This window comes from Malaya genurostris, chromosome 1 (assembly GCF_030247185.1).
Source record: "Malaya genurostris strain Urasoe2022 chromosome 1, Malgen_1.1, whole genome shotgun sequence".
NCBI lineage: Eukaryota > Metazoa > Arthropoda > Insecta > Diptera > Culicidae > Malaya > Malaya genurostris.
In genome coordinates, this window is record NC_080570.1 from 17,809,303 (window position 1) to 17,824,773 (window position 15,471).

The 15,471-nt window shown below is 39.6% G+C and overlaps 1 protein-coding gene across 1 annotated transcript; it reads left to right on the forward strand.

The window, feature by feature from the left end:
* The first annotated feature begins 1,155 nt into the window (after positions 1 to 1,155).
* Positions 1,156 to 15,463, forward strand: LOC131433805 (cell division cycle protein 16 homolog). Its single transcript, XM_058600410.1, has 3 exons — positions 1,156 to 1,472; positions 1,536 to 2,620; positions 14,407 to 15,463. The coding sequence occupies exons 1-3, from the start codon at positions 1,299 to 1,301 to the stop codon at positions 15,461 to 15,463; spliced, it is 2,316 nt and encodes a 771-aa protein (XP_058456393.1). The 5' UTR covers positions 1,156 to 1,298.
* Positions 15,464 to 15,471: the final 8 nt, after the last annotated feature.

Genomic DNA, 15,471 nt, shown 5'->3' on the forward strand with positions numbered 1-15,471 from the left:
CAATCAGAAGTCGGATCCAAACGTAATTCAGGAACCTTGTTTGGGAGTATACGACTTTTCATATGAATCTGAGTTTGTAGAAAACGGTTTAACCATCTCCGAGAAAATTGAGTGATATTATTTGTCACACACGCATTTGCTGATCTCGACGAACTGAGTCGTATGGTATATGGAAGTCATGTTCTTTCAGCATTTATTGCTGTAAATAGTTTAAATCAATATAATTATGGAATGACTTCCAACTCGATAATGCTGGTATCATCTGGTTTACATATGCCATATTCGAAAGATTATGTTGCCAAAAATGAATCGTGCTAAAATTGGTCCGAGGCAAATTGTCATAAAAAAGGATGCTGTACACAGTCTTTTTGGTACTTAGAAACAATTTTATGTAACAGTATAAAAAATCGTGTTTCATGTTGCTCCCAAGCATTGCTTTTTCATACAGCGCTCAAAATTCCTTCTACTGGAATAAGGCTTACACAAAAATATCGATATCTCCGTTAAAAATGGACGGATTTTAACAATCTATGGCTTGTTGGATAGGTATTACCGAGCGAAATCTAAGTCTGGAAACATATTCTGTTTTCAAGGTCAAATGTGACAGATACTGTCAAAAAACTGAAAATTTTGACATAAAACTTCGTATAACTCAAAAAGTAAACATCCGATCTCAAAACCATTCAATAGCGTTCTGGGTGACGGGGAGACCTTTCATTTGCGACTAGTTTGATCAAAATCGGTCCAGCCATCTCTGAGATCTCGACCTCTTAGTTGACAACACACATACAGACACACACACACACACACAGACATTTGCTCAGTTCGTCGAGCTGAATCGATTGGTATATGACATTCGGCCCTCCGGGCCTCGGAAAATTTTTCGAAAGTTTGAGCGAATTCTATACCTATTTTTTATATATATAAAAAAAGGTAAAAAGAGAAAAAAGAAATGGACCAATAATTTATTTCGATTTATACGGCAGTAATCATTTTGCCTGAGTGAAATAGAAATTGTCACTAGCTTAGACGCCCATTGAAAAAATCAACCGAATCTTGTTCAAATTTTCGGTCGCGTGTAGATAGCGAAAGTAATCTAAAATGAACCCCGTTGAATATCATCTAATTTCTGTCAAAAACGCCGCTAAACTGCGTTATATCAAAACAAAAAATCTCAACCGTTCCTGTGCAGTATTGTATCAAAACTATCGAACAACTAAATTAGAACGGAAAGAAATTTACGCAGATACCTTTGTCCGGTGGAGTGTATCGGCGTGTACAGTGCGAACACAAAGGTAATGCCCAAGTCGCGCGTGTCGTACGAAAAGAAGGAATTCGAAATGCGTACCGACACAGCAGCTGCCGGAAACAATCGAAACATCGCCGGTGGATCAACGACGAACGACCATGCCACCGACAGTTTAGTGGAAGTCGATGCATACCGGCGGATTATGAAGAGCTTTATGGATATGGTAAGCGGCGGATCATTGTGCATTTTAGAAGGCTGATTAAAGTCCAAGTCGTTTTTTTCACAGAGACGTTATCAAACCGCACTGTTTTGGGCCGAGAAAGTGACCGTTCTCAGCAACAACGAACCAAAGGACGTGTACTGGCAGGCTCAGTGCATGTTCCTGCTGCGAGAGTATCATCGAGCGGCATACATTATTCGAAGTCGAGGACTGGACAAACAGAATCTACTCTGCCATTATTTAGCGGCCGAATGTCTGGCCGAAGCAAAAGAGTACCAAGAGGCGCTGGATGTTCTCAATTCGGTTGACTGCGAAGCCCTAGCAAACAGTCCGGCTAACGCTAGCAACCGGGACGACTCGGTTGCACGGGACGGTTTGGTATTTGAGGAACCGAACAAAAGTGATCTGCTCGGTTCGATTTATTTTCTGAAGGGAAAAATTCTGGAAGCGATGGATAATCGTGTGCTGGCTATGGATTGCTACGTACAGGCGTTGCACAAATCCGTGTACTGCTCGGAAGCATTGGACGCTTTGGTTCAGCACGAAATGCTGATGGCTTGGGAGGAAAAAGAACTCATGCAGCATATTCCGATGGAACAGCAGTGTTCCGAGGCAGAGCGGAAAATCCTGAAACGGTTGTATGAAAGTAAGCTGAAAAAATATTACGAGTCGATTGCACCGCAAACCAACGCGGAACAAACGCCGGTGGGAACGATGAGCACGGTTCTGCTGCACGAACTAACGGAAAAAATGAAGAACAGTAAGAACATTGAATGCAACAAGGCAGCAGCGGAAGTTTCTTCGTTACCCAAGTGCTTCACGACGCCCGTCCCGAACAAAATCATGTCACCAGCGAACAAAATTTTGGATGAATTGAAAAATTCACCTTCCTATCTGATACAGTCGTCTCTACCGCGAGCCTCCTCCGTTCTTGGGTCCGGGGGCTGTGCCAGCGTTGGCGGTAGTGCCCATTCCAAACCAGCCGATACCCCTTACCGGATCAATCGACCGATCAGTATGCAGAGCCCGTCGGCAATCAACATCCAGAGCTGTTTCGATCGACTGGAAAATTGCGTCGACTTGGTCGTATCCAAAGCGGAGAAATTTTTCTATAATTGCGACTATAAAAAGTGTATGAAGATCATTGATGAGTAAGTAGCTTTCAAGTTTTTATTTCACTTTTGTGGTTGATTACAGTTCACGAATCAGAATACGTGTTTCCTCCAGGCAGTTATCGCCCATGTAGAAATTGCCTTCGTACGGATGAAATTTAGAGTCGCAATAATCGACTTCGTCGCTCAGTCCCGTGTGTTCTCTGAAAACAAAAAGAAATCAAATTATGCTTCCAGTTTATAAAAAACAGTACTTGTACTTACGGTAAATCTCTACAATCGCGAAACCACCAGCCACTGCGCAGTTGATCGGCACAGTCTTTGCCCGTTCCGTCGTTATTCCGGTCGGGAGTGGAAAAGTTTGCTCCACGACTAAAATCCATTACTTCTCCAGCACTGCCAAACGCATAACTGCCAAGGTCTAGTCGATAGTCTTCGTCCTCTCCGGCGACCGTCATCCAGGCATACCGTGCTCCCTCCTGTTTCCCGTTCCTTTTTTTCATCACCACTAGCAACTCATACCGGTCTCGTTTCATCAGCTGAGGAATCTTCTCCAGTCCAAGCCAAAATTCTCCATTCGGATCGCCAAAACCTTCCCGGTACTCTACCCAACTGCGGTCGAAATTTAACCGAGCGTTTTCCCGTCGTTTTTGGATCGCAATTCAACCGTGATTGCCGATAAAACTCTCCTGGTCACAGTAAACCGGAAACGGATACGGTGTCAGCTTCGATGCCGGCTGAAGCAGATAAACTCCACTGGCATTCGGTGGAACTTGCTTACAGGAGCTGATCAGACTTATGCGCGGTGCTGCGTTGATCGTCGCTGCCAAGTGGAATGTTCCCTTCGGAGGGGTCATCCAATTTTGCCATTTTTCCAGTGACACGCAAGTTTTATTCAAATTAGCTATCAGATCACTCAGGTGTTTGATGGCGAAAGTATTTCCTGTTAGCTGAAAGAAAGAACGAACAATGGGGTGATGATTTCTATAATATGTTGAACTGCTAAAAAGAAGGATCAACCATACTAATTGCAATGACTTCGAAGCAACTTTCTGTCAAAAGCGTTACAACCGTTATTTTTAGTGAGACTTTGTTTGACCGAGTACAAGCAAAGGTTTGTTTTCCCAACCCGCCTAGGTTGATTTTTTTTTTCATAAATACGTTTATTTCTTAAGGCAGTTTACATAAGTTTTTCTTCGCCGTAGCATCACTTTTACATAATATTCTTATCCTAATTTAATTCTAACATAGTCACAACGTTTTGCATTTATTAAAACATATTCTCTTATTACTTAAATATCAAATAGGTAACTCGTCATTAATTATGAAATCTACTCGGAAATATTATTTGAACCAAACGATTAACTTCTATAAATTATAAAATAAGCTGTTATTTTCAGACATTTTGTTAATAATTTCATAAACTGTTTCGAGTTTGTTTGTATCATTACATTATTTTTATTCTAATTTAGCTATTGGTTGAACTCATGGACGCAGCTGGGATCAGAACTAAGTCTTGAAAGGGGCCTTTATTAAATTGAAACTCCAGTTTTCTTTATGAAATGATAAATAAGTTTCATGTATGGAAGGTCACGACAAGCAAGAATGTCTCGAACTGGGATATTGGATAGTCTACCTTGGGTACGCAAAGAATTTATTAGTTGAGATCTGAAATCACGATACTCCACGCATGTCCAAACGACATGATCAATATCTCGATAACCTTCGCCACAAGCACAATGATTAGTCTCGGAGAGCCCAATTCGAAGGAGATGTGCATCTAACGTGTAGTGATTGGACATGAGTCTGGACATCACACGAATGAAATCTCTACTCACATCCAGTCCCCTGAACCATGCCTTTGTCGATATTTTCGGAATAATTGAGTGCATCCACCGACCCAGATCATCTTTATCCCAAGAAGCTTGCCAGCTGGCAAGTGTTCTTTGGCGAGACGAGCTATAGAATTCGTTGAAAGCAATTGGTCTCTCATAAATTTCACCCTCAATAGCACCACGTTTGGCTAAAATATCGGCTCTTTCATTGCCAGGAATGGAGCAATGAGCCGGGACCCAGACTATAGTGATTAGATAATTATTGTTCAATATGTCGTTCAGGCACTGTTTTATTTTGCCCAGGAAAAACGGTTCAGTCTTGCCAGTCATGTTTGAGCGAATGGCTTCAATTGCACTCAGACTATCTGTGAAGAGGAAATAATGGTTTGGAATTAATGTGACGATTACACTCAAACTATATTGAACTGCTGCTAGCTCTGCTATATAAACAGATGCAGGTTCTTGAAGCCTAAATGAGGCCGAAACATTATTGTTGAACATACCAAACCCTGTCGCTTCTTCAATTCGCGATCCGTCCGTGTAAAACATTTTCTCAGAGTCAATATGCCTGAACTTACTTGAAAATATTTTTGGGATTTCCGTCGAACGTAGATGATCCGGGATTCCACGCACTTCGCGCTGCATGGATGTATCGAAAAATAAAGTTGAGTCAGGGACATTTAGGAGGCTGACACGGATAGGAATATATCTTGAAGGGTTGATTTCCTGTGACATATGGTTAAAATATACTGTCATGAATTTTGTTTGAGATCGAAGCTCGACTAGTCGTTCGAAATTATTAATTACCATGGGATTCAGCACCTCACATCTTATTAGCAGGCGTGATGAAAGCTCCCAAAATCGATCTTTTAATGGAAGAACTCCCGCCAGAACTTCAAGACTCATTGTATGTGTCGAATGCATGCAGCCTAAAGCAATTCGCAAACAACGATACTGAATTCGCTCCAGTTTGATAATATGAGAGTTTGCAGCGGAACGAAAGCAAACGCATCCATATTCCATCACTGAAAGTATCGTTGTCTGATACAATTTTATTAGATCTTCCGGATGAGCACCCCACCAAGATCCTGTTATTGTTCGAAGAAAATTTACTCTTTGTTGGCATTTTGTTATCAGAAACCTAATGTGTCCTCCCCACGTGCATTTGGAATCGAACCACACCCCGAGGTATTTAAAAGTTAAAACCTGTTGGATCATTCTTCCCATCATATGGAGCTGAAGCTGCGCGGGATCATGCTTTCTTGAAAAGACGACTAACTCTGTTTTCTCCGCAGAGAATTCGATACCAAGATGAACAGCCCAATCGGACAAGTTATCTAAGGTATCTTGCAATGGTTTATGCAGATCAATAGCTTTGGGTCCAGTAACTGAAACCACGCCATCATCTGCCAATTGTCTTAGTGTACATGGGGTTACTAGACAGCTGTCAATGTCATTTACGTAAAAATTATAGAGGAGCGGACTAAGGCATGAGCCTTGCGGGAGACCCATGTAACTATTTCTGAGTGTTGCCAAATCGCCATGTGAAAAATGCATGTGTTTCTCTGACAAAAGGTTGTGCAAATAATTATTTATAACCGCTGGGACTCCATTTTGGTGAAGCTTGTCTGAAAGAACATCAATGGAAACTGAATCAAATGCTCCTTTAATGTCTAAAAATACAGATGCCATTTGTTGCTTTTGAGCGAAGGCAATTTGGATGTCAGACGAAAGTAATGCAAGGCAATCATTCGTCCCTTTATTTCTACGGAAGCCAAACTGAGTATCTGACAACAAACCGTTCGTCTCGACCCAAGTGTCGAGACGTCGTAGAATAATTTTTTCGAACAATTTTCTGATGCAGGACAACATCGCAATGGGTCTATATGAGTTGTGATTGGAAGCTGGTTTCCCCGGTTTTTGAATGGCGATAACTTTCACTTGTCTCCAGTCAGGTGGAACAATATTTTGCTCAAGAAACTTGTTGAACAATTCCAACAAACGTCTTTTTGCGAGGTTGGGCAGATTCTTCACCAAGTTGAATTTAATTCTGTCCAACCCTGGAGCGTTATTGTTACAAGACAAGAGTGCTATAGAAAATTCCATCATTGAAAATGGGTTATTAATAAAACCATTATTTGGAGGAGATTCCCGTATAATGCTCTGCGTAGGAACAGAATCTGGGCAAACTTTCCTAGCAAAGTCAAATATCCATCGGTTCGAGTATTCATCACTCTCATTGCCCACGGTACGATTCCTCATTCGTCTGGCCGTGTTCCAAAGAGTGCTCATTGAGGTATCTCTTGACAAACCTTCGACAAAATGTCTCCAATAGCTACATTTTTTGGCTCGAAGTATGCTCTTGTACTTGGTTTCTAAAACCATAAGTTTTTCAAAATTCTGAGGAGTTCCTCCTCCCCGTTTTAGAAACGTCTTGCAAGCATTTTGTTTTGCAAGTTTAGCCTCTGAGCACTCTTTGTCCCACCAGGGGTTGGGAGGCCTTCTGTTAGTCGTTGGCCCAGGAAAGCGTTTAGTTTGGGATTGTTCTGCTGCCTCCAGAATCGAACAAATGAGGAAGTCATATTCTTCAAGTGGAGGGAGCTCTTCCATTGAATTCAAAATACTAGAGATACTACTTTGGTATTTAATCCAGTCGATATTTTTTGTCAAATCATATGGAATACTAGCGGAAGTAGCAATGCAATTGCTACTGCTAATTGAGATGATGATTGGTAAATGATCGCTACCGTGTAAATCAGGCAGTATTTTCCAGGTGCAATCTAGTCGAATTGATGTTGAGCAAAGAGATAGATCTAATGCACTTGGGCGTGCCGGAGGTCTTGGGATCCGTGTCATGCTACCCATATTTAATACCGTCATGCTAAAATTGTCACAAATGTTTTGTATTAAAGATGATCTGCTATCATTGTAAACGGAACCCCACATAATACCGTGCGAATTTAAATCCCCCAGAATCAATCGTGGTGCAGGAAGGGCTTCAACCATTTCATTAAGCTGTTGCTGTCCAACTTGTGCTTTTGGAGGAATATAAACCGAAGCTATGCAAATATCTTTGCCTTTAATGTTTATTTGGCAAGCAACAACTTCTATACTAGAAGTTGAAGGGATGTTTAATCTATAAAAGGAATAGCATTTCTTAATTCCCAAAAGCACTCCACCATACGGAGAGTCTCTATCGAGACGTATAATGTTAAAATCATTAAAATTTAAAGCTATGTTTGAAGTAAGCCATGTTTCGCATAAAGCAAATACATCACATTTTTGACTATGCAATAATATTTTAAATGAATCAAGTTTTGGCATGATGCTTCGACAATTCCACTGCAGGACAGTGATTGTATCATTTGCGACGGGTGATAAATTATCCATCAAAAGATACAAAACCTGAGACAATTGGCCATTGAGCTGATAACTGCTTCAAAAAGGTTCTAGCTATTGGAAGGAATGCCATTATGAGGGTCTTTAAGGGTTCAGATATATTGCTGCTGAGAAAATCCATTCAACAATTTCCGAAAACTTCAGTAATCCTGTTGGTGGCTGTGAAATGGAGCCCACTGGATTATTATCTTTTTCTGTACTAGATCCTGGATTGGTTTGTGAATTTGACAAACCAGGAGGCACAGTCTTTGGTTTTGACTTTTTTTGTTTAACACGGGGATCTTTTTTTGAAGATGAAATTTTAGGTGTCTTTTTTGGTAAGTTGGAGGAAGACTTCTTTCTCTTAACTGACCCTTGGGTAGTGATAAACGAATTACCTTCACTATTTTCGTCAGAGTCAGAGTCCTCTGGTTCCTCTAGATTTGAAAACCCGTTTTCGGTTTCCAAAGGGGGGACATCAATGACCGTTTTAAGCATTTCTGCATATGTGCGCTTAGACCGTGCTTTTAAAGAAAGCTTAATTTTGTCTTTGTGCACTTTAAATGCAGTGCATACTGAAATATCATCATGAGGACTATTCCCACAATAAATACATTTTTCAATTTCCTTGTTGCAATCATTATCTTTATGAGGCCCTTCACACTTAATACATTTTGGTTTATTACTACAGTAAGTAGCTGTGTGGCCGAATTTTTTGCAGTTCGTACAATTCATTACATTTGGAACAAAAAGCCGAACAGGGAGGCGAATTTTATCGACATAGACATGGGACGGCAACGCAGACCCGGCAAATGTCACTCGAAACGAGTCTGATGGGCGATAAACTTTTTTTTCCTCTTCATGAACTACTGCGTACAGTTGTTTGCACTCCAGTATTTTCACACCCTCAAGCATAGAGTTCTTGAAACGACCAACACCATGCTTGAGTAAATCATCTACCGAAAGACTCGCTTCGGTAACAACACCGTCAATTTCGACATCTTTGGAGGGTATGTAAACTTTATACTCTTTATTGAAATGTTCCGAAGAGACAATATCATTCGCGTGTTTCAAATTATTTACCACAACACGAATTTTATCGTTATTTACTATAATGATCTCTTTGATTGAAGAGTATCGTGATGTCAAACCTTTATTAATTTGAAAAATGTTTAATGGCTTTGATATACGTCTAAAAAAGACTATCCAAGGCCCAGAAGAGCTCTCCTGATATTTTTTCGTTCGTGGGGGTATCGGATTCATGCTAGGATTTACGTCCATGGATTCATCCATTACATTAAAATTTTCAACTAAACTTTAAAATAAAATTTGAAACCAACACTACACAGTACTCAATCAAAAGGAAAAGAAAAAACTTCTACCTTGAAATTGTTGTCTATCTCCGTTGCACTGCCGTGTAGATCCTCGTTGCTCTAGATGTTCTTGTTGGATGTATCTGGACGTTGATACAATGCTGAAGCTCACTGTAGCGATAGAATATGATGTGATGCTACTGCTACCTGACATCCAGCACCACTCGAATTCCGATTTGCTTTCGTCTTCGCCAGCTGTAACCAGCGCAGGTGACCGGTGTATACCTGCGTGTTGTATGGCAGTGGAAAGACCGAGTTGTCTTGTCTCCTTCTTCCTAGTGCTCCGCACCGATATGCTTCTGCACCGAAGTGCCTTCGCACCGGTGTGCCTTTGCACTCTCCTGCTTCTATGTGCCTTTGCACTCTTCCTCTTCGATGTGCCTTTGCACTCTCCTGCTCAGCACTTGTGGCTGTATATTGCGGCCTGGGTAGAGTTTGGGAAACGCCCTTTGTTGTTTCCTTCACCAGCTTGGCCCAGCACTAGGGCTCTCTTATGCAGCACGACTATACGTTTTAACGGCTGCTGCCAACAGGTTTCTACCTGTAGTTCAACCGTTGTCGTATTTAACGCGTGTAAACCAACCAGCGTTATTAAACTGTACGCTTCTATACACAACCTTCTCGGTTGAACGGCTATTACTGAATGTAGGTTGAAATTTTGGAAATCAAAAAAAAATTTCTGATGCCAAAAGAGATTTGCATGAAACGTCGAGATTGGGTGTTAGCTAAAATTTTTTTTTTCGAAAAAATCTACTTTCTGGGAATACGAAAATTTTTGAAATTTTCGAAATCGATATTTTTATGCTAAATGCCTTAGAATCGTGTCTGAAACGTGTAGTCTCGAAGATTTTGATTGAAAAATTCGACCCTGGCACTTTTGAGAAGCTATACGAAAATTACTAAAAATTTTGAGATATCCGGAATCGAACATTTTTCTTTAGATACCAAACGTAAGATAAGATAAGATGATTTTTATGTATCATTTGGATGTATGTAATCTGTTGATACAAAAGATGAGAAAGTTTTATGCCTGTTGGAACAGGAGAACGTTTCGTAACGCCTATTTCTCACTAAAACGCCTCCTGATGATTTTTAACGCTTATGACTAACAAGAAAGTAACGCATGTAACGCTTCGTAACGCTTATGATTCTTAAAAAAGTAACGCATGTAACGCTTTTGTCTCACCAAAAAGTAACGCTTCGTAATGCCTATGATTCATGAAAAAGTAACGCATGTAACGCTTACGACTCACAAAAAAGAAACGCATGTAACGCCTATTGCTCACCAAAAAGTAATGCCTGTAACGCATCGTAACGCCTATTGCTCATAAAAAAGTAACGCATGCAATGCTTCGTTACGCTTTAGATTTGCAAAAATGTAACGCTTCGTAACGCCTATTGGTTACAAAAAAGTAACGTTAATGACTGCAAAAAAGGTAACGCATATAACGCTTCGTGATGCTTTTTGCCCACCAAAATGTAACGCATGTAATGGTTCGTAACGCCTAGTGCTCACAGAAAAGTAACGCATGTAACGCTTCGTAACGCCTAGTGCTCACAGAAAATTAACGCATGTAACGCTTCTTAACGCTTATGACTCACAAAAATGTTACAAATGTAACGCTTCGTAACGTCTATTGCTTACCAAAAAGTAATGCATGTAACCCTATGATTCATGAAAAAGTAACGCATGTAACGCCTTTTGCTCACGAGCAATTAATACATGTAACGCATCGTAACGCCTATTGCCCACAAAAAAGTATTGCATGCAATGCTTCGTTACGCTTATGATTTGCAAAAAAGTAACGCGTGCAACGCCTATGATTTATAAAAAAGTAACCCTTGTAACGCTCATGACTGACTTAAAAGTAACACATGTAAGGCTCGTAACACCTATAATTAACAAATAAAAGTAACGCATGTAACGCTTCGATACGTTTATGACCTTAAAAAAGTAACGCTTCGTATTGTTTATGACAATAAAGTAACGCTTTGTAACACTTGTAACTCACAAAAAAGTAGCGCATGTAACGCTTTGTAATGCCTATGATTCATAAAAAAGTAACCCTTTGTAACGCTTATGACTCACAAAAATGTAGCGCTTCGTAACGCTCATGACTAACTTAAAAGTAACACACGTAAGGCTCGTAACACCTATAATTAACAAATAAAAGTAACGCATGTAACGCTTGGTAACGTTTATGACCTTAAAAAAGTAACGCTTCGTATTGTTTATGACAATAAAGTAACGCTTTGTAACACTTGTAACTCACCAAAAAGTAGCGCATGTAACGCTTCGTAATGCCTATGATACATAAAAAAGTAATGCGTGTAACGCTTTGTGACGCCTAACGCTTTAAATAAATTGACGCTTCGTTACGCCTAAAAATAATCACCAAAAAACAACACAGGTAACGCTTATGACTAGCAGAAAGGTAACGCCTATTGCTTACATAAAAGTTACTGAAATACTTTTTAATTTGTTACGAGTTCAAAGAAGCGTTACATGCATTACATTTTAATGTAATTTGAGGTGCTACAAACTTTTCTTTCTACTGAGACATAAGAAAGATTATTAATCATACACACTAAGATTTAATTCCTTTGTTCGGTAATATTTTTGACGAGATTTTTCGGTAATCTATAGAAATAACCGATATTTCGGTACATGGGTTTTATTTTACAACAATTATGCAAATTTTCACCGAACGATCAGTTTAACGTAAATTTTCATTACAGAATTCTGTATTAGATATACAATTGATACGGTAAACCTGAATAGTCGCCGAATACGGTAAAAATCATACTGTCCGTTTGGTAAAGTTATCTTCCAATAACCGAACTTCGGTGAAAACTGATTGTCATGAAACTAACTGTCAAATATTTATTAAATTATTCAGTGAGTATCTTTTTATTAACCAAACGAAAAAAATGTTGAAGGGTTCATCGAATAGATTGAGGTACAGGTGATAAAAGTGTTCAAGACATTAGAGCCACTAACAACTTTTTGTTTACTTATAGGCAGAAAATAATTTTGTATCACTTGTCCACTTGCTGCCAACACAAATCGTTCAAGGGTAATTTTTGTTGAACTCGACGGATTGTGCAGTGTTTTGGAGGGCGCTCATAATTCTGGTCAGTTGGAACATCTGACAATTTTTAAATTTCTCGTGGAATAAAACCATTTTCTCCATTCGGTTTTGTGAATATGTGTTGTTTTTTGAAATCCGAAAATTTTTCAACCAAAGGAAAACAAACAAACTAAAATTACCGAACAATCTGTTAGATCCAATTGGTTTACAGTTTACGGTAGTTGTTTGACAGTTCAGCAATTACCGAACGATCGGTAATCAATTCAATTACTGAACTGATTACCGAACGTTCAGCTGTTGAAAATTCGGTAAAAAATTACCGAATACTGCGAAATTTTCTAAGTGTGTAAGTCTTGAGAAGGTTGCGAAGTGTTATATGCGTTAATTGTTACTAAATTTGAGGAGTTACATTCATTTTAGTAGTTAGAGTGACAGGCGTCACAAGCGTTACTTTTTACTGCGTCTCAAGGTGTTAATGTTCTTTAAGTTTGAGGGAGTTTAGAATGCTACACACTAAGATTCCATTCCGTTGTTCGGTAATTTTTTTGATGAAAACTTTCGGTAATCAATAGAAATTACCGATATTCCGGTACATGAACGTCATTTTACAAAAATTATGCAAATTTTTACCGGACGATCAGTGTTACGCAAGTTTTCATTAACGAATTCTGTAAATATATATATATATATATATATATATATATATATATATATATATATATATATATATATATATATATATATATATATATATATATATATATATATATATATATATATATATATATATATATATACAATTCATACGGTAAATCTGAATAGTCGCCGAGTACGGTAAAACCCTACCGTCCGTATGGTAAAATAATCTTCCAATAACCGAACTTCTGTAAATACTGATTGTCGTGAAAACTAACTGTCAAACATTTGATAAAATGTTCAGTTAGAGTCTCTTTATTAACCAAAAAAAATCTTGGAGAGTTCATCGAATGGATTGAGGTACAGGTGCTAAAATTTTTGAAACATTAGAATCACTAAAAGCTTTTTGTTTACTTATAGGCAGAAAATAATTTTGTGTCACTTGTCCACTTGCTGCCTACACAAAACGATCGAGAGTAATTTCTGGTGGACTCGACGGATTGTGCAGTGTTTTGGAAGGTGGAATAAAACCATAACCACAACAGGTTGGAATTAAATTAAAAATTCAATTTTCTTCATTCATTTTTGTGAACATGTGTTGTTTTTTTAAAATCCGAAAACAAAAGAATTTTAACCAAAGAAAAACAAACAAACAACAAATTACCGAACAATCAGTTAGATCCATTTGGTTTACAGTTTACGGTAGTTGTTTGACAGTTAAGCAATTACCGAACGATCGGTAATCAATTGTATTACCGAACTGATTACCGAACGTTCAGCTGTTGAAAATTCGGTAAAAAATTACCGAATACTGCGAAATTTTCTAAGTGTGTACATGCATTATTTTACTGAATTAATTTTCAGTTCGTTTTGGTGTATCAGAAGGCGTTACATGCAAAACATTTTACCGACCTTGAGACGTTACGTGCGTTTTTTTTTTGCTGTTGGGTTTGAGCTGTTATATTCAATCTCGAGTGAAAACTGTGTCTTTATTCTATATTAATTAAACTTGAGAAAGATACATGACTTCATTTTTGTATAGGAAAATTGACCGATTAACACTCGTTTTTCTTTAGCCAATTTTCGATAGGAACACCCTTTAACTGATCTACAGAATATTACATTATTTTCTATGTAGTTCCTTTGTTTTCACTTTGATGATCGCTTCTAAACACTAACTGCACCAAATTATCACTGAATGACGCAACCTACTGTTGATAACAGGAGCCAAGAGAACACTTCTCTAGACGTCGGAAAGATCATGTTGGATCTTCGATAGTTCAAAAGTGACTAAATTGATTCCTTTATTTATGTAAATTTTGTATACAGAATCAAAAACATTGAACTGGTTTTTAAAAGAAAGAAAATTGGTCAACTAACGGTTCTGCTATGTCGGGTCGATTCTTGTCGAAAAACTCATTGTTCCAGAATGCTTTGTCATGCCAACCGAAAACCGAACCGTTCTTTGAATGAATAATAATAATTGCTTTCGTTGTTTCATTCTTCCTCAGAATCCTAAAGCGGGATCCGTACCACAAGCGCAGCCTCACCGTTCAGATCGGATGTCTGATGGAGATGAAAGACTTCAACAAGCTGTTCTACGTGGCCCACAAACTGGTGGATTTCTATCCGGACGATGCGATCGCGTGGTATGCGGTGGGTTGCTACTACGATCTGATCGGGAAGAGTGACCCGGCCCGGCGCTATCTGTCCAAGGCGACCAGCCTGGATAGGCTGTACGGGCCGGCTTGGCTTGCGTATGGGCACTCGTTTGCCAAGGAGAACGAACACGACCAGGCCATGGCGGCTTACTTCAAGGCAACTCAGCTGATGAGGGGCTGTCATCTGCCGCTGTTGTACATCGGGGTGGAATGTGGCCTTACCAAGAATCTAGAGATGGCCGAGAAGTTCTTCTATCAGGCCATGTCCATCGCACCGCTGGATGTTTACGTACTGCACGAGCTCGGTGTAGTGAAGTTTGAATACGAATTGTACGAAAGCGCCGAAGAGGTTTTCCGGACCACGTTGGATATGGTGCAAAGTATGGCAAAAGCCAATCAAGAACCGATTTCCGTTCGTTGGGAGCCACTTCTCAACAATTTGGGTCACTGCTGTCGGAAAAATAGAAAGTACGAAGAAGCGCTGGAATTCCACCGGAGAGCTCTGTTCCTGAAACCGTTGAGTGCTGCCACCTACACGGCGATCGGGTTCGTGCAAGCACTGATGGGCAAACTGGACGAAGCCGTTGAATCATTCCACAAAAGTTTGTCACTTAAAAGGGACGATGTTGTCACGACGACTATTCTGAAGTACGTCATTGAAGATCTGGCCGAGGAAGCACCGTTACCGTTTTACGCCGGTGACGGCGAAGACATCGATCTGAACGCCAAAGAGGATAGCTCAGAGGGCAGAGATGACGACATGAGTGGTTGTGGTGGTGGTGGTAAATTGGAAACCGCTGGTAACGACTGTCCTCCTCCGCGGTTGAAATTAAAATTCGATGAGTATGACTCAAACGCTTCCCCGGTTAGCGACACCAGTGCGGACGAGATGAGTATGGATTTGTAGGGGAACTC

Excerpts from the sequence above, each read along its gene's own strand:
- LOC131433805 (XM_058600410.1), top strand. The coding sequence starts at position 1,299 with ATGCCCAAGTCGCGCGTGTCGTACGAAAAGAAGGAATTCGAAATGCGT. Across the intron at positions 1,473-1,535 it reads TGAAGAGCTTTATGGATATG|AGACGTTATCAAACCGCACT; the intron begins GTAAGCGGCGGA and ends TTTTTTTCACAG. Across the intron at positions 2,621-14,406 it reads TGTATGAAGATCATTGATGA|AATCCTAAAGCGGGATCCGT; the intron begins GTAAGTAGCTTT and ends ATTCTTCCTCAG.